Source organism: Numida meleagris, chromosome 5 (assembly GCF_002078875.1).
Source record: "Numida meleagris isolate 19003 breed g44 Domestic line chromosome 5, NumMel1.0, whole genome shotgun sequence".
Lineage (NCBI taxonomy): Eukaryota > Metazoa > Chordata > Aves > Galliformes > Numididae > Numida > Numida meleagris.
The window spans coordinates 12,579,123-12,606,262 of NC_034413.1; the positions used below are offsets into that span (position 1 = coordinate 12,579,123).

A 27,140-nucleotide genomic window follows, 5' to 3' on the forward strand; every position below is an offset into this window, starting at 1 on the left:
CAGAGAGCGAGCCTAATAGCGCGGCCGCCTCGCGTCCGCGGCTCCCGAGGGTGGGGGTCCCGGGCGTGGCCCTGCTATGGTGCCGGGGCCGGGCGGTGGTCCCGCAGCTCCGCCGCTCCGCACAGGATCTGCCGGGCGCGGCGCGCCATGACCCGTCCGCTCGGCGTGGGCTCTCCATCGCCGAGCCCGCCCGCTACCCGCTCCGGGCGCCATTTTAGGCCGGCAGCGGTCAGGGGGGCGGCCCGGGACTGCAGGTACGGGCGGGGGGCGGCGGTCCCGCCCAGTAGGGCAGCTCCGGCGTGCGGGGAGCGGGGCCCGTTCGGGTTGGCACGTGGGGCGGTGCTGTGCGGAGCCGGGGCTTGGTGTTAGTGGTCCTTATCCGGAGCTCTGCGTGCAGGCCGGGGGCGCTCAGCGCCAGGTTGGAGCGGGTCCGGAGGAGGGCACGGAGACGCGCGGAGGGCGGGAGCACCTCTCCTATGGAGACCGGCCGAGGGAGCTGGGCTCGGTCAGCACGGAGAGGAGAAGGCTGCGGGGGCACCTCAGTGCGGCCCTGCTGTGCTTGAGGGAGCTGACAGGCGGGGGGGAACCAGCGGTCTGTGCGGTCTGATAGTGACAGGGCGAGGGGGAGTGGCCCTGAGCTACCAGGGAGGTGCAGGTTAGATGTCAGGAGGAAATTCATCACTCAGAGGCAGTGAGGCACTGCTGCCCACGGCGGTGGGTGCCCCGCTGCTGGGGGTGCCAGTGCCGGGTTCAGTTGGCCCTGAGCTGGCAGGGGCACCAGCCCATGTCTGGGTGACCTTTTAGGTCCCTGCTAACCTAAGCCGCTCTGTGATCCTTGTGCCTTCCTTCCAGCCTGGGATTACACACGGTTCTGTGGTTCTGCTCTGCTGTGCGAGTGACTGGACGCCGGCTCAGGTTGCCCTGAGAAAGGCTGTGGATTTCTTTCTCCTCAGAGAGCTTAAAAACCACCGGGCTGTGCTTGAGCAGGGGTGGCCCGGGTGAGCCCCAGCAGTCCCACCTCAGCTGCTCTGTGGTGGGCGGCAGCCTGACAGCGACAAAAGGAGCTGAGGCTGGCTGCTGTGTTCAGCTCATCGCTCAAAGTCTGTGAGTCTGCCTTTGTGTACCTGTCCGTGTGCCCATCGTGCCTGTCACTACTTGCTTTCAAGCCTGTCTGTAGGCTACAGCAGTTGGGCTGTAAAGAGAAAACTTCAGTTGTCATTGGTAGTGCTCTCCAATCTGTGCTGGTTGCTATGTACTCTCATAGAAGTTCTGTTAATAGCACTGTAAGTCTTAGGATTTGATGAACCTGTCCATGTACTGAAAACCCTAATTCTGCCAAAGGCTTGATAAGGTTTTTCAGAGGCTGCCAGGTCAGGGAAGTTTTGCTTCTAGCTGTATGAGGCAAGTCATAACGTTCTTAAGCTGTTAGCTGCACCTTATTTTGTTTGTTGCCACGGATCCTCTGTTTTGGTAACCCTGAAGCTGGAGGAAAGGGTGGAGCTAGAAGATCAGTTCCTCTTCTGTTGTTGCCTGCCTGTGAAAGTGAAAGTAATGACATAGCCGGTTTGGCTGCTAATGAATATTTAAGAACAGTTGTGATCTAAGACAAAAAAAATACATTCTGCTACGTGACAATCCTCTAAAAGAATGTTGTGAAGTTTAATGTGTGACTTTGTGTATTTTTGGTCATCAAGATGGTACTTCTCAAGGTTTTTCAAGACAGAGTTGTTAGGTAAAAGAGCGATAAATAGTGATTAATGTTGCTTCATCAGTTCTTCCTTCTCTTAGGGCTGGTTTTTGACCTCCTATTAAAGCAATAATGGAAAGCTGCCTGTTACAGTCCTGTGCCCTGGGGAAGTTGTGTATTATCATGCGTGTGAAGAGCAGAATGGAAAGCCTGATGCTTTCTCACATTTTTCCTTGCACTGTATCATGAGCTTGCTTCCTTCTCACAACTCATTTCTTTTATTTGAAGTTTCTGGTACGTTTCCGTGCCTGAGGCTGACACATGTCATGTCATGCTGTAGTCAAGTCCAACTTCTATCCCAAAAAAAAAAACAAAAAAAACCCCAACTGACAAACAACCCTTTTTTTTTTTTAATTGATAGTACCTCTGGTCTCTCAGCTGTGGTTTTACAAGGCTCTGCATAATTATGGTACAAATACAGTCATTGTTACAAAGCTCTTGTGTTCAGCTGAAGGGCAGTGAAAGGATGCCGCTGGGTAGGGATGTAGCTGGGGAAAGGAGGAAGAGAGCAGAGGTCTTCAGCTTTGCTTTGTCCTCAAGTGCAGAGAAGGAATCTGTGCAGTAACTGGAGATGAGATTTGGCCTGCCCAAAGTGGTTGGTATTGCAGATAGCAAGTATGACTGCTTGGTTCGGAGCCAGGACCGTTCTGGGAAGCTGGGCAGTGCTGAAGCCGAGAGCACCGTGTGGCTTCGGAGCTGTGGGAGCAGCCCCAGGCAAACACTCAGTGTGCCCTGCCTGGAGGTAAAGCAGCAGCAGCAGCAAGCAAATGGGAATTTCTGCCTTTTGATTCTTCTGTTGAGCTGAAATGGCCTGTGCGAGGGTGTCCATTTCTGACAGTGACCAGGTTGCCTGAGGAAGGTACGGTCTGAACACTGAAATACTGCTCTGCGCTCAAGAACTATGAACTAGTTATCACTTAACTTACTGTCTATGTGTAAAAATCAGGTGGCTGCAGGTGGCTGTCCCCTCTGGAAGCCAGGAGATGCCTGCAGGGCCTGCTGGAAGCCCTGCTGCTGGTGCGACCGTTCCCACTGAGAAGCCGTGTCACAGCACGATGAGTGCGGCCGGGCTGCAGCCAGGAGGGGCCCTGTTCCCTGCACCTTCCTGCTTGCCGGCTCTGGCCTCTCCTCAAACAAACGCACTTTGTAAATCTAACAGCTTAACTCATTTTTGGGGATAGTGAGTAGAATTAGCAATTAAGTTGTTGTTCTTAGAATAACGTAGCAGTCTGTGACTCTGACCTTAAAACAAACCACATTTTCAGTCAGAGTTGCCAGTGGTGAGGTCTCTTTGGCTCTAAGCTGGGAGGGAGGTTAACGCTCACAGAGCTGCTAACAGAAGAGGTGTTTAAGAGGAAGCTGACAGGTTGGCTTCATTAGTGAAGAGTAAGGGTTTGTCTCCTCTGATCTATCAAAGAGCTTAACTCCAGGTTGGAATAAGAGCTGCTGGCATTAACAGCGAAACAAAAAAACACAAAACCCCTGTAAAAATAAATTCCAGCTTTTTACTTTATTTGCTAGTGTACGTTTAGGTATTGTTCTGACAGAAGATAATACTTATCTTTTCTCTTCAGAAACCAGTCTATTACAGAGTTCTTCAAACCAGTTTTAAAACAAGGTAAATATAAATATCTTTCACTAACAAAATAAAAATAGTTTTAATTGTGTAGGTCTGCCTAAGCCCGGTCTCTTTCCAAAGCAGAGCAGTGGCACAATGACTTCAGCTTGCCAAGTACATCAAAATGAGCATGTTTTAATTTTTTTTTCCTAAAAACGTATCTGAATAATTAATTTCCTGTTAAAATGAACACCTTTAAATAGCAATGTGATTAGTAAAGTTATTTTATCATGTTTAAGCTAGGTGGTTGTAGCAACGACAGCCACGTCAAAAATCATGCAATTCTTGTTTGATATAGGAAATAGTATTTGTTAGTGCTACACAATCTAAGTGATTAAGTAAATTCACTTTGGATTCTGTGGGAGGGAGATAAAATACCAAGAAATAACATCCAAAAAGGCTCTTCCCCTCCCTCTCCCCCCCCGATATTGTGGTTGTGAATGATTCATCTTTTCTTTTTTCTTTCAGACCTTGGCCATAAAGACAGAAGTGTGTTGTGCTCCTCAGGCTCAGGAAATGTAAAAGATGCAGGAATTGGACTGTCTGTTCTACGTGCTGAGTGCTTTGAGAAGCAGATGTCTCCTGCAAAGAAGGTTAGAAAAAAAAAGATGCCAGACCCAACACCAAAAACGAGTCCTATATTAGATGCCTTTCGGAGAGGAATTGAGAAAAAAGGCGATGTAAACATATTGGAGAGCAATGCAGGATGCAAGACACCGGGGTCAGCGTGGCCGAGAGTTGTGATTCGGAAACTCTTTGTTACCACAGCATCTCCCAGGAATATCTTGGCTGAAAAAGATAAAGGTGTCAAGCCAGAGCAGGGAAGGAGTGAGAAGTACCTGGATGTAACAAGAACATTGCTGTCCTGTGAAAATAGTTGGGAACAGAAAACTGATTGTATGGATGTAGAAGAGACCAGCTCAGACTCAGACAGATGGGTTTTACCAGAAGCTGATTCTCAGAAAGCCTGTGCTAGAAGTAATGGCAATGCAAACTGCACGTCTCCGTGTCCAAACTCAGGGCTTCTCTTGAAGTTGCCGTGTACTCCGCCTGACTCCAAAGTTAGGTTAGCACTGGGAACTCTGCACAGAGAAGGAAAGCAGAAGAAACATGGGACGAAGCAGTCTAAAGCACATCACGTAAAGCCATTTTCAAGAACAAGAGTATCACATCAGGTGTGTTTAGAAAGGTTATTAAGGATTGAAACCGGCAACCATTGTGCATGACTTTGTTTTACTGTAGGATGAAATCCTGAGTGCTGCCTTTTTCACATGCAACAAAATGCTGTTTCTTTGTTCCTCTGTAAATGTTGGGTCACGCTTTTGGGTAAGCTGATTCATAACTATTTATCAGTAAATGAGAAGTTCTGGCTTGAGAATAGAGGAAATAGGCTGATGCAGCTGCAAGCATGCAAATGCAATGGAATTTAAGTGTTAGTTATTTTGTAGAGAAGATGCCTTACTGGAAATGGTGTTGTATTTTCTCGTGTTGTAATGTAGAGAACAGCCTGGCAAATTTCTGCTAGTTAGAAGCTGTAATGAAGAGCAGTTCACATTTATGAACTTATGCCACAGTGCTTGGATAGAGTTGGGAGTAATCATACCAGGTTTGGGGGAAGAGTCCTTTTGAGGTCATTGCTGCTGTGTTTTCAGTTTGTCTTGAAGTACATGATTGTATTTCTGGGGGTGTGTGAGACTGAACGTGTTCTGGACCCAGTGCTCAGCTCAGGACATCAACACTCTGCTTTTAAAACATATGCAATTAACGTTTTATCCTCTCCATCTCTATTTCTAGGGAAGTGGATATTCAAGAAAAATATCACATTCTGGTTCGAGGGAGACTGCCTCAGGTAGATGCAGTACTACTTTATGGAATTAATTAAACAATCAAGTTCATCGCTTATTATCATTAAGTTATGTTTTTCTATCGCATGAGTGTAGTTAAAATAGATTCTTTAGCTTGTGGTGCGTATTATGACAGTTAAGTGCAAGGTAAATGAAGGTGAAAGTTACCTCACAGAGAGGATTATTTCGATGGTAGGATTCAGGTAATTAGGACAATTTTCGTACAATGTTATGGGTTTCAACAGTAGTGACAGCTGTTAAAAATGGTTTGTAACTAGTTAGGGGAGGCAGATTCAAGATATTTCTCAGAAGTGATATGAGTTTACTGTAAGGAATAAATCTACTCCAAGTCCCTGCCAAAAATTACTGCTGCTGTGTAGACTGGGCTGTTTCTAATATATGGCAAGCTTGAAGAGGTTTAAAAGTAATTTGAGATTTCATTGAAGAGCAGATTATTTATAAGTTAGTGATGACCTTTTTGTGTTAAAGACCATAAAGATATCCAGAGGTTCATTTTGCAAAATCTGCACTCACTGTGGTACTTAACAAATTTTGTCTTACAGCTTAAATGAAAGCCAACAGAACAAACCCCACCACTCTTACTGAACAGAACAGTAAACCACCTTATTTTGCTCTGCAATAGGTAGAAGTCAGTACATAAAGCTAATGTGAATAAAGCTTGAGGTGGATCAATGAAATAAATATAAGATCAGTGAGGTAACTTTGCTTCAGAGCGTTATTTTTATACAGTAATGTTCCTGTGGTCTGATATGCCCAATTCTACATTTTTACACTATATAATGCTAACTGAGAACGGTGAAATTATTCTTAGAAAGGATCGAGTCTTGCTCTACTTGCATAGCCCACCTCACTTGATTTAATAACTGCCAACAAACCACGCTCTCATTACCGGACCAGTCCAGGATGATTGTTCTTAAAATAAACTAAAACAGTGCAAGGATTGGCATCTTATGGTTCCTTGGCTGAGCAAACCCATGGGGCTCTGTGCTGTCGTGAATCCCTTCCACCTATGCTAGCACTGGGAACTGGCCAACAGTGTGAGGTGCTGATCTGGCCGAGAGCTGATTGCAGCCTATAGAAGAAGCGTTCTGCTGTAGATGCTGAGCTGCTTTTAAAATATAAGTGTTTCATTTCCAAGTTAGTTAAGATGAGTGGCCAGGTAAAACTTAATTGTGCTCTTTTGCGTTCAAGGAGAATGGACGTGGTGGTGTTCCTGGTCAAAAATTTCAGTCATAGTTGATGTAAAAATGAACGTTGTAAGCTAGTAGTTGTTTTGTTTGGTTTTTTTTGTTCTGTTTTTAAAAGTAGACTGTTACAGCTTTGACTTCTTGAACAGCAATGGTGGTTTACTTTTTCTTAAATATTTTTCACAGATGACCCATCCCAACCAAAGCAGGACTCAAAACTTGACGTATCATCTCCAAATCCATTGAGAATGTCCCCCGAGAAAGCTGCCAGCGTGTGGAAAAGTCATTCTGCTCCATTAGTCAGCCGTAGATCTCAGCTCTCGTCTTCTGGGCCGTCCAAACAGTTTGTCTGTTCTGGGAAGAGAAAACGCACTGTAATGAGCGTGTGTGCTAACGGTTCCAATCAGTCTGAGGAAGCAAGTTGCAACGAGCCTGCTTTGAGAAGGTCCTCTGCAACTGGGAAAAATAGGAAGTCTACTTTGGTGAAAAACATTGTGCTAAAGTCTCCGTGTGTGGACGCGCTGCAGCTAATGGAGGCTGCTGCTCTACCTGGATGTGATTCTCCTCGCTCAGAGGAATACCTCGACTCAAGCCATGAAAATGAGAGAAATAACTATTCTTCTGTAGGTTTGTCATCATATTCTGCACAGCATCTTAATGAAAATAGCCAGGTTTCTGTTGTGGATACCAAAGAGAATCAGTTGCAGGTGGCCAACTCACACTTTTTCTTGGAAAAGTCCCTTCCTTCTCAGGAGAAAAGTACTGTCTTGCCTTCTCCCCACCACCTAAAACAAGCAAGTACTGCCTTCACAAAAGGTGTGAAATCTCATCTCCAGAGTGCTGTCTTCTCTCAGGTAAGACCAAAAAGATGTACACGCAATAGAGCTGATAGTATTCCACCCAGCAACACTTCTTCAAGAACAGAAGAAAAGGCTTCAGAAAATGTTTCTGATCATTGTTCAGCAGAAGGTTCTAGGAAACTTACATTATTGGAAGAGAGTGATGAAAGGGTTCTGTGTTCACTGCCTTTTAAAAGAGGGTGTGAGGACGATAACCACCTATCTTCAGAACTTGCAGGAGGGTTAAAAGTTGGAAGCACCTGTACAGAGATGTGCAATGTGAATGGAAAATCAAAAAGCAGTTTTGATAGCGAAGATGAGACTTTGGGATGCATTCTAGATGATGACGACGATGATGACGATGAAATCTTCCTGCCACTGCAAGAAATTCTGTCTTCAAGTACCAAGTGTCAGACAGAAGCCCTGGAAGGAGACAGTTCTGATGATCTCTTCAAGGGCACCATGGCTCTGACGCATCATGTAAGTGGATTTTAGGAAAAAAAAAAAAAGCATTATGTCAGCTTTCTTCCAGTGCCTCTTTTCAATATGGGTTTCTTCCTTTGTTCTTAAGGTGTGTAAACTCGGTTCCTTGCCTGCAAAACTGGTGACTTGGCTTATTTAAGGGTCCTGTGCTGGAGTGTAGCCAGTGAAAGGGTGCTTCTGGCCCTTGAAATGGCTGGATGATGGTTCAAAAGTCTGCATACAAGTACTTGGTCTGCCTGGTGTTTTCCTGGAGGTTGAATTTCATGGGAATTGAAGTATGTTAGAGAGGATTTCAAAAAGTAGAATGAATTCTGCTCACGAGGGATGGATGAAGAAGTATCTAACAATTTGCAGGGTATTATGGTAATGAACTGATTTGTTTATTAAAAGTTATCCTATTCAATGACAGTGCGTCAAATAAATTGTGGCTTTGCAACTCTGCTGTAAAGTAATGGTTTAATTAGGAAAGCCTTGTGCTTGTACTTGGTGTGGCATTCCTGACAAAGCTGGTGCAGGTTGTAAATGGCTGTATTTAAGTGTGTCTGGCAAGGCTGGAGTTAATTTCCTGCTCAGCAGCCTGTGTTTCAGTGTGAAGTGCTTCATGTTTGTGACTAGAGCGCTGTTGGTAAGCGTTGGTTGCTGAGCAGTACCTGCACAGTGGGAAGGTTTCTTCCTGTTGGCTGTGCTGTGGCCCTGCAGCAAGTAGGCCAGTTTGGGGTGAGGAGCTGTAGCAGGGCACAGCCAGGGCAGCTGGCCCCAGGGATATCCCGTGGCACGCTGCTACATGCCACAATGAAATGAAAGGTGCTGCAGAGCTTCTGGCAGGCAGCCATTAGGGCAGACGAGGCAGGTAGCAATTTGCTTATGGGAGCTGGTGGTGAGTGAATGCCAGGTGCATCACTTGTTGGTTTTTTTTTTTCCCCTTCACTTACTTAAGTGTCATTATCTAACCCCAAGAATTTTCTTGCTTTTGCTCCCCCTGCCCCACTGCATGGTGAGGGAGGAGTGAGCAGGTCCTGTTGCATAGCTGCTGACTGGAGGAAAACCACCATGTTTTTATACAGCAGGAAAAAAAGCTTGTTGTTAGCAGAATACCTGTACTCTTGTCCTACTCCCATCTATAAATCTCTGAAATCGTTTATTTTGCTGATTGAGTTTCTTTTAAAAAGTTCCTGTAAGCAAGTGTTGGGCAGCCATAATTGTTTTATCTGTCCTTACAATTAATGATGCAAGCAAATTATAGAACAGACTTTCATGGTTACATACGTATCCCATAATCTTAATCAACATGGCAGTGTAATTAATGGTCAGGAATGATAAACAGATACAGCCCAGATCAAGTGTGTGTGGAACACGTGTGTGACCGCATCATTTGGCCTAGCTTCCTTCTGTGTAATTAGTGACCAACACAGGCAAAACAATTAGGAACTGTCCCAGAATTTCCATGAGCACAGTTTCTGCATGTACCAGCATTTTTATCTTCTTTTGTAAGAAGGAGCATATGTGCAAATTGGAGTTCGCTCTTGATTTCTCAGTTGTTCGCTTTGGACATGTTAAATGGATATGAAATAAGGTCAGAGGACTTCAGCATGCCCATGTTTTCCCACAAAGATGTGCAGCTGCTTGCATCTGAATCGGAATTCAGTTATGCTAATGAAAGTTAATGCTGTAGTAACTGATTTTTTTTTTATTAGGTTCCTAACTAATTTCTGTAATCTTTGGGAAATAGAAAATCTCCAGTGAGGAGTATGCTCTTATTGGTGTTCTTCCTGCAGTGAGTGAGTTTGGAGGAAGAAGCTTTTGACACTACTAAGAGCCTTTGTACGTAGGAAGGTGGTGTCAGAAGGGCACTGCTTATCCAAAGCACCGAATGGTGACCATAGAAGGTCTGAGATGTGTTTTGTCTGCAGCTAGCTGAACAGAACACTGACTGCTGAAAAACGAATCTTGCTAGCAGCTGGGACATTCTTTGTAGAGGTGGTGCTGTGGTTTGTTGTTTTTTGCTATTTTTTTGTTTTCTTCTCTGCCCCTGTTTATTGGTTTCCTAATTTGTTTCTGTGTTAGGATTCTCACCTGCAGCTTTCTTTTGTCTACTGACTTAGGAGATGATTTAACAGAGACTGATGCTTTGCGCTCTAGGAAATGGTGAAAGTAACACGGATGTACCAAATCATTTTTAGGAGCTTCTCGTGCGCAGGAATGGGGGATTCCTGGAGTCTCTGCTGTTTGCAGTGAAGCTGTGCAGTGAAAGGCTTCTGATGCTAATGCTGCTCACGAAGGCTGGCTGCTAACTTGGCTCTTCAGATTCATCGTGAAGCACAATCATTTCTAAATTAATCACAGAGAGATTTGACCATTACAGGAAGTTGTCAAGGAACTGAGAAACCCAACTGTTAATTGTCCAGCTTTTTGGGGTTTTCTTTGAAATTTTACCTTCAGGTAGAATATATTTAAAGTTGGAAGAGGTTAATGGCGACTAATGGTGAAACAATCAGTAGTTGCAGTATTTTTAAAATTTCTTACTGTTTCCTTTGCAGCTTTCTAAGCCTCCTGTTGTTACCCAGGTGTCATACGTGAACAGCTTAGAACATCTCTTGAAGGAGAAGGAACAATCTAAAAGGTTTGTTTCTTTTAAAGCTGCTCTGAAAAATTTGGCATGGGGTTGTAGATGCCTCCCCAAACTTGATGGGATTTGAGGTATAGAAAGTTAAGCTTTGCCTCTTGACACTACTGCCATCGGTCTCATAGGACCTACGAGCATGGCTTTACTCGAAAAGCTAAATGACAGGCTCTCTGTGAGCAGTAGTGAGTGATATGTGATATATGTGTCTGTCTCACAAGAGCTGGACTAAATTTACTGATGCCTTTGCTGTAGGTCACCTAGCCAGCTAGGCTGCTGGTCAGGCATGAAAGAAGAACTGTTTATGTGGGCTGACTACACTAGTTTCTTCAAAGTCATTTGCAGCTCAGTTTTGTTTTCCAAAGTTGTGTAGACTGTCAGTTTGCAAGCAGGCACGCAGTTCAGTGGATAAAACCAAGGAGTGATCTGGCAAGAGATCTTTCAGAGAGAAAGTGTAATGTGGTGTATGTACTGATGGCAGTAACTGGTGGTGGGCGGGTATACGTGCTAATAAATAGATTTTGTTAAAAGAATGTGACCCTAGTAACTGATGCTAAATGGTGATATGTTTCACTATTACTCTTATTTCAGATTAGATGAACTAGAAAAGCGGTTACGAGAAGACATGCAAAGAAAGGAAATTGATTCTTCAGATGGAGAAGATGAAAATGCTGTGGAGAATGGAGACCTCTCAGAAGAGCACAGGTCCTTCCTATTCCAAAACCAATTGAATCTAGTTCTTCGCTTTTTTTTTCTTAGCCTGTTTCTCAAATTTCTCTCTTGTTCTGTCAGCTGTTGTTAATGTGTCTAGCATGAACCGTTTTCATCATCTTTCAGGGCTGGGTGGATTTTCTTAGATGTTGCTGTGTATTAACCTAACTCAACTTTCACATAAGGCCAATGTGTTCATCATCTGAAAACGACCAACTCAGACAGCAAACAGCCTCTTGTTCAATTTCATAAAAGCAATTTTGGATCTTACAGGGCATTTATAAAGAGATTTTCGGTAGTAGCTCATGCTATACCTGACTACCACCCTGGAGAAGATATATTTGATTTATCAATCTCTGGGAAAATCTTCAATCAACATGACCTTGACTTGAGGAATTTTCATTTCATCCCTCAAAATGCTATAGAAAAACTCCTTGTTAGGTAAGAATAACCTCTTTGCTCTGTTGTGCTTACTTGTAGGATTCTCACAAGTATTAGCAGTTCTTAAGATAAAATAATATCTTGGCATACAAATGAGTTGTAGGCAAGACTGACTCTTTTCCTGAAATTGCCCTTTCTAGACTAGCTTCATGGAACAGTGAATAGTTGCTGGACCATTCCTTCTTTCCTCCTCAGGAATTCTTGAAAAAAAAAATCTTAAATGAGGTGTGAGGGAGCGTTCTGGCCTCTTCCTTATTTATACTGTGCTGGGCTACCACTGATAATGTGATGGATTAATCTGATAATCTCATGGAAGGTGCAGAACTGAAATATGATAACGAACAAAAGCTTAACTGTCCCAAGGCAGAACGAGGACCTCTGTGATGAAGTGTTCTCTGACCAACTAATGTTGTGTTATGTCTGCTTAAAGAATGTTATGTATTGAATGGGCCTGGGACCTAAGATTCCTCACAGTTAAGGTTGCAGGAAGTCAGGTTATGGCATCAGTTAAACTCGGTCACTGAGCTAAATGCGTACAATACACACATGCAGCTGTTACCTAACTGATAAGAGGTGTGTCCGTGTTCATGAGGCGGTCAGGCTGCAGGTAGATTTACAAATTCTTCTGTTGTATCACAATTGCATATCCTGAAAAATTCCATTATTTCAGTTGGTGCTTTACTCCCAACTAGCTCAGTGAAACTGAGCGAATTGATAGTGTTGGAGGATTTGATCTGTATATGTGTGTGCTGTTGTGGGTGTGAGGAGGAGGAGGGTGGTTTTGCTTCCCTCCTGAGGGAGTTATTTGTGTTACTTTCTTCTGGATTGAGGCTTGTCTATGAATGTGATTTAAAGATCATGGGGATGTAACCTTCATGAAGGTTACATGGAGGAATGAGAATTAAATGAATTATCCCTTGCAATGATGATTGAATTCCTTAGGCATTTTGAAGCCACCCAGCTGGCACATATTGGCTCTCCAGTCGACAAATGGATGTCTTCCTAGCACATCATCGCTCAGATAGGTAGATAGTATGTAGTATGGCATTCTGGAGAAAAATATGGTTGTTCTCTACTTAATGTTTTAAAAGTTTTGTCAAGAATAACGTTTAATTACTGCAGTATCTCATAGTGGATAAAAGCATAAGAATAATATGTTTTGAGCATTCAGATCTTCATCTGCTATTGATGATCTGAGGGCTGGGGAAGCCCCTGATAGTTTAGTGAAACTGCTGCTTCAATCACTAATGGAGTTTTCTCTTCCCTACTCTTTGCCTTACAGTTCTGATGTAACACAGCAGCTTTTTTTCGCTATTCATGGTTTTCTGAGTTCTTACAGCTGTAGTGCGTGTCCCATTCCAATTCTAAAGTGGCTTTTTCAGGTAAGGACCATACTGTTCCTAGTTACACTCTAACTGGATAGACTGTTCTTCCCAGAAGCTGGTCGTAGTACAGATAATCATACCAGTGAATCTGTTACATTAGGTTAGCGATTTTTAAATCAAAACCAACTTTTTTTCTGGGCTCTTTTTCTTTTCCTGCAGTCTGAAATGTTTTGTCATTAGAAATGAAATGTAGGGAATAGCTTTTCTCTCCACTTCCTGAGTGACTGCAAAGCTTCCTAACCCCGTCTGTCTTTGTATGTGGTATTTCATTCTGAAAATGGCACAACGCGTGCTGGATGAGGAGGTATTTCAGGATGTTAAGTGTGGGGAAAAATCAGAAGCAGATGTTAATTCTTTTTTTCCTTCTACCCTCAAAAAAGTGCACATCCTGCAATTTCTACATACATAACCTTGTACATCTAAGTACTGCACTATTTGGAAAAGGTTGGCTTGCATTATGGCTCGAGAAGTGTAGAGGCACTCAAAGGAAACATGGCTGTCTTCTTTCTACATGTCTGTGTTGGGAATTTACATCATTCTGTTACTCATGAAAGTGCCCCTTTCCTCCCTTCATTCCATGATTATTTAGCACTAACTGTTCCTAAAATTAAAAATAACGCTGGGCTGCCTGTAGGATTGCAGCCTGAGTCTGCTGACGAGCTTTCTGCTTCTACCAAAAGGAGAATATTTTCATTCTCTTACCTCGTTCTTCCCAGCTGGGAGAGGATCGCCTTACACTCTTCATGTGAGCTCTGGTGTTCTTCAAATAAGGTGAAAGTGTGAGGCAGCACAGTTTGCTCACCGAGCACAAAACTGTCCAGCACTTGGGGAGAAAATGAGGGGATTTTGCTGGCGTGGTGAAAGGCACCAGGAAGCACGACGTGTATTTCTCAGTCATATTTTTGTAGTTAAGAATTCATTGTTTTGGCTTAGTATTGAGTATGTTCATCTTAACTGTGATTGGAAAAGGTTGCAGCCAATTCTCAGTTGCCATCACTTCTGTTTAAAGAATTCAACTTGATCACAGGTAGAAATAGGTTCTGAAAGGATATATGATGCTTCCATTCTCTTACTCCTCAGTTCCTTCTTATGAATAGATGGATTCAGAGTGGGGTTGTAGCGTTCTGATTTTGCAGATAACTGCTTTTGAAGTATTCATAGCATGTGTGCACTACTTGAAATGCTCCATAATCAAAATATTCTGATCTCTGTGGTTTGTTTTGCTTAAGAGGGCTTGGTATTTATTTGCTGTTGCTTTGTTGGTTTTTTATTTTATTAAAGAGTTTATTTAAAGAAAACTGATGTTGTCATGTAGCTCAGTATCTGACACATAGCACTTTTTTTTTTCTCCACAGATGATGTCTGTTCATCCTAACTATTGTGTTTCCACCCAGATTTTAGACAGGTTGATCGAAATAACACTAAACAATGGTGAGTATTTGGAGGATGGAGAACTTACCAACTGAACAAAATCATCTCCCTTCCTCTAAATAGAGGGGAAAAAAAAGCACTGGTTCTGTTCTGTGTTTCTGACACGAGTTTCTGTTCTGCTTCTGTTGCTTATGTCTTGAATTGGTGTTCAGTGAGGGTGTGCAAGCTATACCACAAGATGTCATCCTGGCGTATATTTGCCAAGCTGTGCACGTGATACAGAACCTTTTACACTTGCTTCTATTCTTTCACAAATGGAATTGACCTGAGGAGGAGCTCAGTATGTTCAGAAGTCCTTCCTGTCTTTTAATGTAGAAGGTTTTGTAGCTTAGGGACTACAAGATGGTTTTCACCTAGTAATGCCCAACACTGCATAGTTTACTTTCCAAATGAATGGCAAAATAAGAACTGTATACATGCACAGAAACACTTTGAAGGGTGTGCTTCAGCCTGTGCTATTGCTTGTTTGTGTGTTCTGCCTTCCTTCATTGTACTCTAAAAACTTCTTGAGTACTAGTTCCTTGGTATGTTCTCCATGTCTTCATTTAGTTCCATCCCAGTCACTACTTCATATAGGTCTGCCAGTTAACATCATTATAGTAATCAAGTTCACTTGAAGCGCTTGGTCAGATCTATTGAAATTGTTCTACATATTCTGAATGTCCCTGGAAACAGGACTTGTTTGATATGAGAGGGATTGCGGCCTCCTTTGTTTGTTGCTTTGTTGGTGCTCAGGTTGTTTTGGAATGAGCCACTGAAACTGATCAGTGAGTGTTCAAAGAACTCAGACCCGGGGAGGTCTCAGCAGATCTCTGATCTCCGTATCTCCCTTGAAACAGGATCAAGTCACCTACAGCTGCTCCTGAGAAGTTTGTTAAACTACAACATTGCCTACTGTAGAGTCTCCAAAACGTTCTGAGACATTCTGTTCCACTGCTTAACTAAAGATGCATCTTTTTTTAACTGAGTTGAACGTTAAGGTCTGAAACTACGATGTTTATATTTGTGGATGTTTGTCTTGAAGAAATAGCTAGGTGTCACACTGAGAGGCATGGTCAGAGCCATCACAGGCGTGGGCTTGATGCTTGGACTCGATGATCTTACTGGTGTTTCCAGCCTTAATAATTCTGCGAAGGTGTTTACTTAGTGTAAAATTCTGCATTGGTCTACTGTAGCCCTGCCGTGGTTCTGCAAGGAGCAGCGATTCTGCTAAGATTAGAGTTAGTAGGAGGGATGTAAACTTCTGGAAAGGAATTAATGCAAATAACCAAGCTTAAACTAATATGTCCCATCTCTCTTTCTTATAGCCTCCATCAGTGATGAACAGTCTAAACCATGGATCCCTTCGCTAGCTGATGTGTCAACTGTTTTTGTCAATATGGGTATTACCTTCAGATCTCTCTTTCCATTGGAACATCTTCAGCCCAACTTTAACGAGCGTGATATTTTGTAAGTGTTTTCATTCTGGTATCTGTTGCTTAGATCCTATGATAGCTCATCCCTTGCTTAGGATCACTGTTGTTTGTTGCCCTGCAACTTCCTAAGGGGAGGGGTTACAAGAATTGTAGCCTAATTGTAAATAATTAATTACAAGTTTAAGGTGTGTGTGCTCTGTAGCTGAGGGTAGTTGTGATTTGAAGGTGTTTAAAACATGCAGGGATTTTTTTTCTTCAGTTTGATGCAGATAAGCCTTTGTGGGCTTTTAAATTGCTGATTGCTCAAGTTTGTGTCTCTTTTATTAGAAGTCAGATGCAAGGAACAGTGAGTAAAGAGCAGCCGGGAGGATTTACCAACTCTGCCTGTCCAGCCTTCTCCTGTCTACCAGAAAGCAATCTAATGAATGTGATCAAGGTGAGAAAACCCCACTTAGTACCCACAGGGTTTTTGATTCTTTCCAGCAAAAACCCTAGTACCTTTATTTAGCTGTGGGCATGGTTTTTTGAGTAGATAGAACCCCAGCATAGCATCTAGCTTCATGTTCAGCAGATTGTTCCTCCAGGAGCTGTTTGAGGGGGGAAAAACAAGTTGTTGCCTGAAGGAAATTTTAACGTGAGGGGGCAAATCTTCTCATTACGCATTAATAGAAACTAATTTCAGATTTTAATGTTATTTTTTTCTTTTTAAGTTCTTAGATTTCTGCACGACAGTAATTCAAGATGGATATACAGATCAAGAAATACTGTTGCTACTTCTATTGCTTTTTAAAATAAGCTTGGAGAAACAGCTAAAGCAAGTTTCGTTAATAGATTTCCAGTGCCTTCTCACAAAACTTCTGATAAGTATTAAAGACTGGGGCACAAAGGTAACTTCGGAATTCATTTTCTAGTACTTAATTTATGAAAATGCAATTTAATTCTAAAGAAACTTGTTTTGATGTTTTGTTTGTTTTCCTTGGCATAGTAGAAAAGTACTGCTTGAAAATGCAATGTGAACAAATGGAGAGCTTTTTAGCTCTGTGAGATTTGGGAGGTGGCTGGGTGTACTGGGAGGGCGTTTGCCCAGTAGCATCACCTGCCTGTCCTCTTCTGCACGGGGGCTGTTGCACTGAGCTTGCTGTGATTTGGGTAAATACTGATTATGTTTAAGATAGCGTTTGAAAGAATGAAACCAATGATTGCACAAAGCTAATCAAATGTCAGGAAAAGCAACCTGATCTCAACGAGCCTACTGCAAAATGCTGTTTAGCAGGCAGTACTACAGGTGCAGTGCGGAAGTATCTTTGTGTGCATCGTCTCTTGCTAGCCCAATTCTTTTTAACATCTACGCTGTGTATTTTTCTTGGGAGCAGATGTGTACTTCTTTGCGAATAAAACAAATACTCGCTGCATCCACCACTCAGTAATCTGGAGATTTTTAGAATTGTTTTTGTTCTTTTAAAGATGCCTGAGCTCTGCCTGGGTGTGAGCGAACTCTCCAGTCAGCACCATAATCTGCTGTGGCTGGTTCAGCTGGTCCCCAGCTGGATAACGCGTGGACGGTAATGACACTACAACAGCTCATTTATTTGTACGAACCCAAAGCCTGAGAAATGCAGTAGCTGTTACGGAGGTGGTGGTTTGGGTTTTTTTAATACTTGAAAACAAGCAAAAAAACCACTAAACCAAGTATTCGGGTTTTCTTGGATGTTACAGCTGCATGTGCAGTTTTTATTGTTTAGATATGGTTTCTTCATCACTTCTTCTGTGAAAAAGGGTTATTTTCCATTTCATGGGCTGCAGACTTCCTGGTACTTTACAGTAAAGGATCGACAGCTTCAGATTCTAATATCCATCCCCGTTTTTGCCTGAATGACCAAAAATTAAATGTTCTTCAGATGATTTATCTGGTTTTGTGTCAGTCAGTCATGAGTTCTGTATCTCAAAATAAAGAAATATTATAATGTATGTGAGAGATGAGAGTGACCTTGCCCCTTGATTTCGGGCTTGGAGGCAAGCATGCAGCAATATTTACTTGTGCACAAGAAAAGCTGCAATAAGGCAAGAATATTTATGTCTGCATGGCCTCTTTTCTAGTTTAGTAGCATTCTGTAAATGTAGTAGCTGTGAGCGTGTTTGTGTCTAGGAAAGCCATGCTTAGCCTTGCTGTACTGTGTAGAAACAGTGTGAATTTAAGACATTACCTGGGAAATAAATGTTTAAAAATCCCATACTTGTTTTTCAGGGAAGTAAGAAGACGCCTTAGCCTAGTGATAATTGCAAAGCTGCTTAACAAAAAGCATATGAGAATACCTGACGACTGTGACAAGCAGGTACTTGTGTGTATGTAATTTCCAAGTTTAGAAAGCATTTATAATGGCCAATCACCAATTTTTGTTTAGACTAATATTGGAAGTATGTTTGTACACGTGTAACCTGTATATTCTGCAGTTTAAGTGCAATATTACTTATGTGCCTAAACATTCATTTTGAACACTGAAAGGAGGACAGACTTGTCCATCCTCCTCTTACGTATTTATGTAGAGTCACTTTGTTTTCATAGGATTGATCTGCTAGTGAGGCAACACTTTAGTTTGTGAGTAGTCAAGAATTGCCAAAGCTTGAAAGCTTCAGTGTTAATTAAAAGTCCCTGTTATAGATGTTCTTGTCTTAGACAGATAATATGATAGTGGTGCTGTTTCACATTCTCCATTGTAAAGCAGTCCCATTTGTAAATGCACATCTATCTGTAGATGTCTCTTCTGCATCAGTATCTGGTGTACATGAAACCTTCTAATCTACTAGAGAAGATGGGAAAAGATGAGCAGCAGAATGTCAGTGAAGAACACATTAAAGAACGCGTTAATACAGAACTAGAACAGGAGGTATGTAGCCAACAGGACTCTTTTTTTTTTTTTGCATTTGTCTTTTTTACACCTCCTACAACTTTGAAAATAAATCTTTTCTTGTAAGCCAATTTAGAAAAACTTCCATTTATCTGAAAATTCAGTATTGGTTTGGTTATTTGAGTCTACTATGAGATCTCTTAGCGAGTATTTTGATCTGGATGTAGATGATAGGGAAAATAAAGCCAAATGTGAAATTAATTTTCGGTAACTGAAACCACAGAAAGCTTTGTGGGCCACCTAGGTAACTTAAAACAGTGTAATACTGTTTTTAAATGTTTCTGATATATGAATGTATTATTTCAAATCGTTTACTTAAGAGAACAGACATGGGTTTTATTCCTTATTTGTCTGTTGAAGGGTGCCAATGAAGTCATAGCAATGAATTATTAAAGCAGAGAGAATACCATATGTTAAGATTGTGTTTTGACTGCTAAAACTCTGTTGGTTTCTCTACAGGTGTACTACCTAATCTACATTCTCCTCCATCTAGTCAGTGAAGCTAGTTTCTTTGACAATGTAAACTCTGATCAAAGGGTAAGTAAGTTCAGTGTCTAGGTCTTTAGATTTTAAAAGACCAATTATCATCCACTTCTCGTCTGTTGTGGGAGAAACTTTTGCTCTGAGGTGAAGCAAATGCAGAACTTTTCTCTGCAGTAAATGCAAAGAAAGAAACTTCTGCATTTTTTCAGATATGATTATGTAAATACATAAGGCTGTGGATCAGCAGATGTGTTATCTTTCACAGAGTAAATGGAGATTAATATGGATTCTTAGAACTTCAGTGAACCTGTGTGAATTTCTTAAGTAAAGCTGAAACTTTTCAATCTAGAGGAAAACCCCTTTGAAAATAACCAGTAAAATATGCTGTAACACATAACAGCTAGCTGTGTTGGAGTGCAGTCATGTGGCAAGTGAAGGCTAGGACTATGTCTCTTCCTCTGTAGCAGCAGTTCCCTTGTGCTCCAAGGTGTGAACATCTGTTAACCAAGACCTTCTGTTTGCCTTCTGGCAGTCTCGGTTCAGATTTCTGCAAGCATTTGCTGTGAGTTCCTTGCTTCATGGTGTTTGTGTAAATCTTCTGTCCCATTGAACCACTCCCGGCTCTTAAGAAATGTCATGGGATCTCTTGAAGATGCTGGTAAAGCAGTTATGTTTGCTTACATTTTACAGAGTCATAGAATAGTTTAGGGACCTCTGGAGGTCATCTGATCCAATTACTCTATTCAAGCAGGGCTGCCTGGAACGGGTTGCCTAACACCATGGCCAGACAGCTTTTGAATATCTCCAAAGAGGGAAACTGCCTGACCTTTCTGGGCAACCAGTTTGAGTACTCAGCCACCTTCACAGTGAAGTGCTTCCTCATATTCATATGAAACCTCCTGTGTTTCAGTTTGTGCCTCATTGCCTTCCGTCACGGGAACCTCTATTTTAAAACAAAAAAAAATCTGCCTGGCTCCATCCTCTTTGCAGCCTCCCATCAGATATTTTTAGGCCTTGATAAATCTCCCTGAGCCTTCTCGTTAGGCTGAACGGTCCCTGCTCCCTCAGCCTTTTCTTGTAGGAGAGGTGTTGCAGTCCCTTAATCTCCTTGGTGGCCCTTCATTGTACGCTCTCCAGTGTCGCTATGTCTGTGTTCACTGGGGACTGCACTGCAGATGCAGTGAGGAAAGGATGGCCTCCCTCAGCCTGCTGCCTGATGTCCTGCTGCTCTGTCTTTCTGACAAGCAGCCAGGTGGTTGAAGTCCCCTTTTAAGACCAGAGCCTGTGAATGTGAGGCTGCCCTTCTGTCTGTAGAGGGCCTCATCTGCTTGTTCTTCCTGGTCAGGTGGTCTGTAGCAGGTACTGCTGTAACATCACCTTTACCTGTCCTCTCTTTAATTCTGACCGATAAGCTCTCAGTGGGGTCTTTGTCCATCCTCAGGCAGCTGCTTTTACTCAGAGAGAGCAATGCACCCTCATCTTCCCATCCTGTCTCCCCTGAAGGGCCTAGGGCTTACGTTTCCTACTCAGTTGCAAAAAGATGATCATGTGCTGTAACGTGAAGCCAAACCATCTTTGGTAAAGAAAATACTTATTGCAATTCCTTTCTGAGATTTGAGCTTTATAACTGCCTTCCTGAAAATTTATGGGGATTTTGGATTCAATTAAAACAAGCAAAAACCCCAAACACCTACAGCCACACACACGAAAACACTCATATCTCTGAATTTCTTGAAGAAATAGCATGTTCTTCTTGAATGTGTGATGTGAGATGTGGGGTGGAATTGGACAGCGGCTGGATATTGTGCAGGCCAGACACTGTATGAAATCTATATTATTATTTCAGTTCTAGTCATCTTTCAGTTGCATGGGGTGAATTGTCACTGAGACACCTGAAAAGGTTTGAGTGGAATTCCTTTGTATTTCACTTAGAGAGTGCGGCCTCTTTACAGCAGGTCAGTGAGAGATTAAGAGCAGGAATTTTATCGTGAAATTCACAGAACATCAGAGATCTTGGAGCTGTTATTAGGGGATTGTGAAGTTGCAAAACTGCGTTATTAAAGCTCTCAGAAGTGTAGAGAGAAGTAAAAAGATCAGTGCATAAGCCCCGTGTATGTTTTACCTACTCAGCTAATTTCTACAGACTGCAAAGGGAAATTACCTGAATCATGACTACTGAAAAGCTTATTTTTAGCTGTTGTAACTTCAGAACCTTTTTCCATTGGTGAGAGACCTGAATGGTCTCTTTCTTGCTGCTTTGGGAATGGGGAGGACTTATAAATTAGCTAGTAGGAACTTCAAAATTTGTGATGTGTAGCTGTGTTCTGATAAGGCTTTAAAACTACTTTTTTATGCTCGTAGAACTTTTAAGCCAGGTGCGTTATCAGCAGCTGATACAGGATCTTGTAGTCTTGTTTTCTTTCTTTTTCCCCCCCCTCCTTACTTTATAGTTTGGAGAAAACTTAAGATTAAAGCATTTTTTTTTTTACATTGAAATAAATATTTGAAGTAAATATTTAGTTTCAACATGGAGCATTTAAATAGCTGTACATTTTTTTTTTGTCTTTATTTAGCAACACTTACTGAAGCTTTGTGGTACCTTAGATAAGCACATAAAATGTGATATTAGGGAAGATGCAAGGCTGTTCTATCGAACAAAGGTAAGACACCTTTTCTTGTTGTTACTTTTGTTTGGTCTTCTCTGGTGGTGTTCCCTCATCCCAGCACTGGAAGTTCTAAGGCCTCCTCATGAATTTATTTTTCCTGGTTTTGCTGTCTGTCTGTACACATGCCTAAGTACAGGTCTGTTTTAATGCACTGAAAAAACTCTTTCTGCTAACAACAGGACACTGACAACACTAAGATGTGAGCTTGTCTTCCCCTTAGCAAGGCATCTCAACTTTCAGACCAACAGAGTTGCTCCTTTTCTCTCTCATGGCAATCTCTGATAACTGACAGGAATCAATCTTGTACTTTCAAGAGCAGCGGCTACGTGCAGAGCTGGATGCAGAGGGCAGAAGAAACTAGCCTGGCTGTCTTGTGTGTCTTTTATTTTCAAAATAATAACAAAGTTAAATTAGATGTTAAAAATGTTGTGTATTTAAGCCAACACTACACGTGATGTAGCATCAAGTTTGGCTAATTGCCTTTCATTTGCTTTGTGGCGTGTAGTTCGCTAATGGTAGTCCCAACTCTGACTTTCATGCTCTGCATGCTGTCATAGCAAGCTGAATCTGATCTCAACTTTAAAAAGCATTGCCTTCTTCAGCTTTATGTCAGATGTTTGCAAATGCATCTGTTCATACCTCTCAAGAAGGTAGTTTTTTATTCAGCCAGATGGGTTAGAGCATGGATCTTTTCAACAAGTTAATGAATAATGCCTTGAATTTCTGAATCTGAGATCCTTGTCTGTTTTGTTTCTCTTGTCCTTGCACAGGGAGAGGATAATCTTACTCTCTTTTTCCCTGTCGCTACTTCTCTTTGCTGTAGTACTGCAGTAGCTACCAGAAGACACCACTGTGCTGAGTATTGCATTGAACACAGAGCAAATCTCAGCTCTTGTATTTCACACCTGCTTGTGATTGGCTCTGAGGAAAAACACCCATTTTTTGTGTAAGGCATTCATTTTGGAATCACAGTGCTGCATCCTTGGCTTTTGTGATTGCAGTGGCAGGGACCTTTTCTAGTTAGAAACGAGACCCATGTCACAAACCTAACTTACCAGAGGCTGAGATGGATTTTTGGAGGCCGGAGGCTTGTGTGTTGATTCCGGACACGTAACGTGGGAAATCACATGCTTGCTTAGGTACCTGACTTGAGGATCTCGTTGGAGTTGAGGTGGTGATGCTCTCTGCCTGCTGTTCCCTCCCAGAAAACCTTGAGTATTGAGTTTTTGTTGTGGGTGGTGGTGGTGATTTTAATTTTTGACTTTTTTTAACAGAACTGGCTAAACTAATCAATCTGAATTTGCAGGTAAAAGACTTAGTTGCTAGGATATATGGCAGATGGCAAGATCTGATACAAAACAGTCGGCTTACTCAGGTAACGTAATGAAACACTTTTTTTCATACTGCAGAGCTCGTTCATATTCTTCAGTTAAAATTCTGTTTTTGCTGGCTTCAGTAAAACCGAGATATCACCTTTATCCTTAAAAGTGCTGTTCTCCTAAATGGCTTACGTAACACCCTGAAGTGCTAACACTGAGTCAAGTTGTAGGGCCTGTCTCTGATTACAGTCATTAGCAGATGCTTCAGGAGGGACTTCTGAGTGGGGCAGGAATGCAGTGAGGCACTTCCTGCTGCTGTCTGGCAGTGAGACTTGGAGGCCCCTCCAGACCAGTGCTCTAAGCACATCTGTTCAACAGCTCTTGATGAACACAGCCCCTCCAATCTGTCTGATTTCATGGAATGATTGGAAAAACCCTTTAATACTTTGTAATCCAGCGAATTTCTAACAGGAAATTTAAATTACGTGTATATGCTTAGTGCTGACTTCAGTTAAAAACTGTGTAATACAACATTTGTCTCTAAAGCATGATTCTCAAAGCAATATTCAAAAAAAGACACTGCTTGTAGTGTCTAGGGTTTCCTGTTGCGGGAAGGGAAGTGAATTAGGTGGCAGATGTGGTCGCAGAAGTTACTTAGCAGATGATGGAAGCTGGTAAAGTCTTACATGTGCTTGGGTTTGATTCACATATGGGGAAACTGGCAAGTGTTTCCAAATAAAACTGTAGGGACTTGTAAACTGATGTGGTGATCTTACACTAAGCAGTTGCCTGCTCTCCACTTCAGTGTTTGTTTGTTTTGAGTTTTCTATTTTGTTTCTACTCTTTAGGGAAAACTACATGACTTCTGGGAGCCAGATTCATGAGATCTTGCCTAGAGCAGGGAAATAACAACAACAAAGAGCGCCTGCAGCCAAGGCATGTATAAAAGGAATGGAGCTTCACCTTGGTCAGAGTGCAAGAATTACTGGTCGTCTGAATTAGAACTTGAGCTTGGTTCAAGCAAATATGAAAAACACAATGATCCAATTTGATTGGCATTGCTTTTACTATGAATGTGGTTCTTCTGAAAGGGGTGAACTGAAGAAGCAGCTATTTCCATAGCTCTGTCTGGATTGCGTTTTATCATGTTGAAAGTTGAGGGAAGTTTTCTTATTTCCGTTGTTAATCATGACACGTCTTTGAAAACTGTGTGCGTCGGTTTTCTTGCCAGCACACACCTAGAAGTATTGCTTTGGGATAGCTGGGAAGAACTGCCCAGTGGTGTGAAACATGAGTCTGGAAACAATATTAGACCTTCTCTGTTGTGAGTAGGCGAGGAAGTGCTTCACTTCTGATCTGAATAACAGAGCTGCACGCACACGTTGATCTGCAGAGCAGGATTAATTGGTATGATCATCCAGTGCCTCTAAATAACAAAATATGGCAGTCACGTGTGGGCAGGTGGTGGCTGTCTTGTTCTCTTGAGGGTGGAGGCAGCTGAAGAGAAGCTGTGCCCAAACAGTGTAAGTGGATAGTGCTTTGCTCTGTTATTGTCATCTAACAAATAACAAAACAGAACTTAGTGCAAATAACAAAATAGCATTTGCTGTTACTGCACTGCATTCATGCTAACTGCCTCATCTTCAGGCATTTATGCAGTGAATGTGACTGCGCAGAAAGTGATTCTATAAGATCCTATTGTAAATGAGGTCTCATCACACGAGCGGTCTTGTTGTGCTGCTCTTTAAGAAACAAATACCTTCACGTACGTTCACGAGAAAATATTGTTCCTAAAATATCGAGTCAGTAAAGATTTGAGGAGATTTGACCCCTGCATGTGAAAGTAACTGTGAAAGGTCTTTGTGCAAAGTCTTGCTGCATACACGGCGTGTGCTCAGAGCTCCGCGCCTGTTTGTGCAGTAGTCGGAGAGATGTGATCCCTTTGTGCGTGCTTTGTGTGAATGCCATAATTTAAACCTTACACTGTGTTTTGTCTGTAGTATGTGTGTATGTGTGAACAGAAAGTTCAAGTATTGGGTAGAATACCAAATGGAAAATCTAGCTTTTTAATACTGCGACATGTGCATTTTATAATACTGCTTCCTTTTAATTTTTGTAGAGTAACCTATCTTGTCCTGTACAGTAAACCCCCTACAAGTTGATGTAAAATGTAAAATAGGGTTAAAATTAAAGTTAAGTCTGCGTGTTGTATGTGAAGGAGCTGCTCTGGACTGGACACAACCCACAGGGAAGGTGTTTTGTTTGCGAATCACGTTCAGTGTTCTGTCTTTCCTTTCAAACGCGGGTGGCTCAGGTGAAGCCCGCAGCATCTGTCCCCTCTGCAGCATTTTTAGCTTCTCTTTGTCCCGTCAGCGTTATGTTCAGCATCACCCGAGGGCAGAAACAAGGCCAGTTTCTAATCTCAGAGTTTCAGTGTGTCGTTTCAGAATGGGTTGAATCTACCTCAAAGGGAATCTTTGTTTGACAGCAGGACAGTGTTAGACTAAAATTACAGCTGACGTGGTGGTATGCAGGTATGCCAGTGCCATCGCCTGCTCTGCCCATCATTCCCTGTGTGGTAACCTTCCCTCTGGCAGCGGTTCCTTCCTACGTTAAATGTATTGTACGTGATTTTAATTAATGTTTCTATCTTTTTCTCACTGATGTTGTATACAGTTTTTAAAAGTACAGAATACGCGTACTTTATGCAATGTGTATATATTTTCTTACCATGTAAAATTGACTTTGCGTTCCTGTATATTTTGGAAAAGGGGTGAGGTTTAGATCAGTGTCTTTCTTTGTTCCCTGTATTGCAGTTTGGAGCACCTTGAAACTGTTGGGGATTTTTTTTCTGTACAAAATAACCACTTTGATATGTACTTTTATTTAATAGACCACTGAGAAAATGAAACCAGACTAGCTTTTCTAATCAAACGTCTGCATGAAATCAGCACACATCAACCACTGCACAAAAAAATGGCTGCAGCTCCTGTTTGGGTCTTCCTGCAGACATGGTAGTGCTTAGGTTCACAGCCCATTAGCTTACTATAAACTGAGAAAGTCTTGGACTAATTCTTAGCTCTGCCAGTTCTGTGTTTTCGTGCTTGATGCCAGTGTATACATTCTGGCGTTTTGCCTCTCTTCCCCTCCCTCTTTGTCTGGACTTCCTTCCATCTGTCTTGTAGCTGAGTAACAATCCCCCAGTTTCTCCATCTAGGTGTTGGTTGAATGGGAGCTCTTCGTGATCCCGAAGCATCACTGCCCTGTCCTAAAACGGGCTGCTGTGCTGGCTGCTGCCCCGGGACTGCGAGGAGTGACCTAGCAAACCTGCTGCCCCCAGCCAGAAGCTCCATGCATTGAAAAAGGCTGTTTGCACACTCAATGTCTTCACTGCTTCAGTTGTCTTTGGAGAAGCGTTTTTGCACTGAGGTATATCTTTCCATATTATGTTGGTTGTATTAAGAACCATGTTATCTCATTTCATGGGCAGTTAGGTGTGCTTGATTGCAGTAACCACAGACAAAAAAAATTAAAAGCTGACTATAAAATATACATTTGTGGCTTTGCTTTTTTTCTTTTTCTTTTTTTCCCTCCTGCCAAGCTTCCCTATGGTTTAAAAAAAAAAAAAAAAAAAAAAAAAAAAAAAAAAAAAGTTTGTTTTTAAGTTGAAAAACTGTTTGCACATCTCATACCCTCCCAGTTCTGCTGTGGAACTCAGTAATGGAAGGGGATTTCAGAAGTGCTGAATGGCTCGCAGGCAGGGCTGCCTGAAGGGCAGGGGGATGGGGAGGCTTCCCTGATGCAGCGGCCGCAGCAGCTCTCTGAAGTCCCCAAAGCTGATAGTTGAGCTGAGAATGCCTTTGGGGAAAAGTGATAAACACACACTTACGCTGCTCTTAATGGCACAGCAGCTGGGGCGAGGGCTACCCAGTAGGATTGGAGAGGTAGCACTTGAATGTGGAAGAAGACCTTTTCAAAATGAGAGCTGGATGCTGCGGTGTTAGCTTTCTGAGCACGGACAAGC

General features: G+C 42.3%; 1 protein-coding gene across 4 annotated transcripts; it reads left to right on the forward strand.

Moving 5' to 3' along the window:
- SLF2 (SMC5-SMC6 complex localization factor 2) lies at positions 1-26,668 on the forward strand. 4 transcript variants are annotated; one of them, XM_021399194.1, is made up of 20 exons: positions 1-254; positions 3,322-3,365; positions 3,834-4,540; positions 5,160-5,214; positions 6,604-7,736; positions 10,277-10,359; positions 10,951-11,064; positions 11,344-11,511; positions 12,794-12,893; positions 14,252-14,327; positions 15,635-15,776; positions 16,070-16,178; positions 16,453-16,629; positions 17,207-17,304; positions 17,988-18,075; positions 18,496-18,627; positions 19,108-19,185; positions 21,705-21,791; positions 23,104-23,172; positions 23,965-26,668. In XM_021399194.1, exons 1-20 carry the CDS (start codon positions 148-150, stop codon positions 23,998-24,000), a joined length of 3,603 nt encoding a protein of 1,200 aa, XP_021254869.1. In that variant the 5' UTR covers positions 1-147; the 3' UTR covers positions 24,001-26,668. The 4 variants fall into 4 exon arrangements, with proteins under 4 accessions (XP_021254869.1, XP_021254872.1, XP_021254871.1 ...); XM_021399197.1 differs by having other exon boundaries at positions 3,834-3,958; XM_021399195.1 differs by lacking the exon at positions 1-254 and adding an exon at positions 441-1,104.

Bases quoted from the DNA above. Each gene is read 5' to 3' on its own strand.
- SLF2 (XM_021399194.1), top strand. From the start codon at position 148: ATGACCCGTCCGCTCGGCGTGGGCTCTCCATCGCCGAGCCCGCCCGCT. The intron at 4,541-5,159 runs GTGTGTTTAGAA...CTCTATTTCTAG, and splicing joins GAACAAGAGTATCACATCAG to GGAAGTGGATATTCAAGAAA. The intron at 10,360-10,950 runs GTTTGTTTCTTT...CTCTTATTTCAG, and splicing joins GAGAAGGAACAATCTAAAAG to ATTAGATGAACTAGAAAAGC.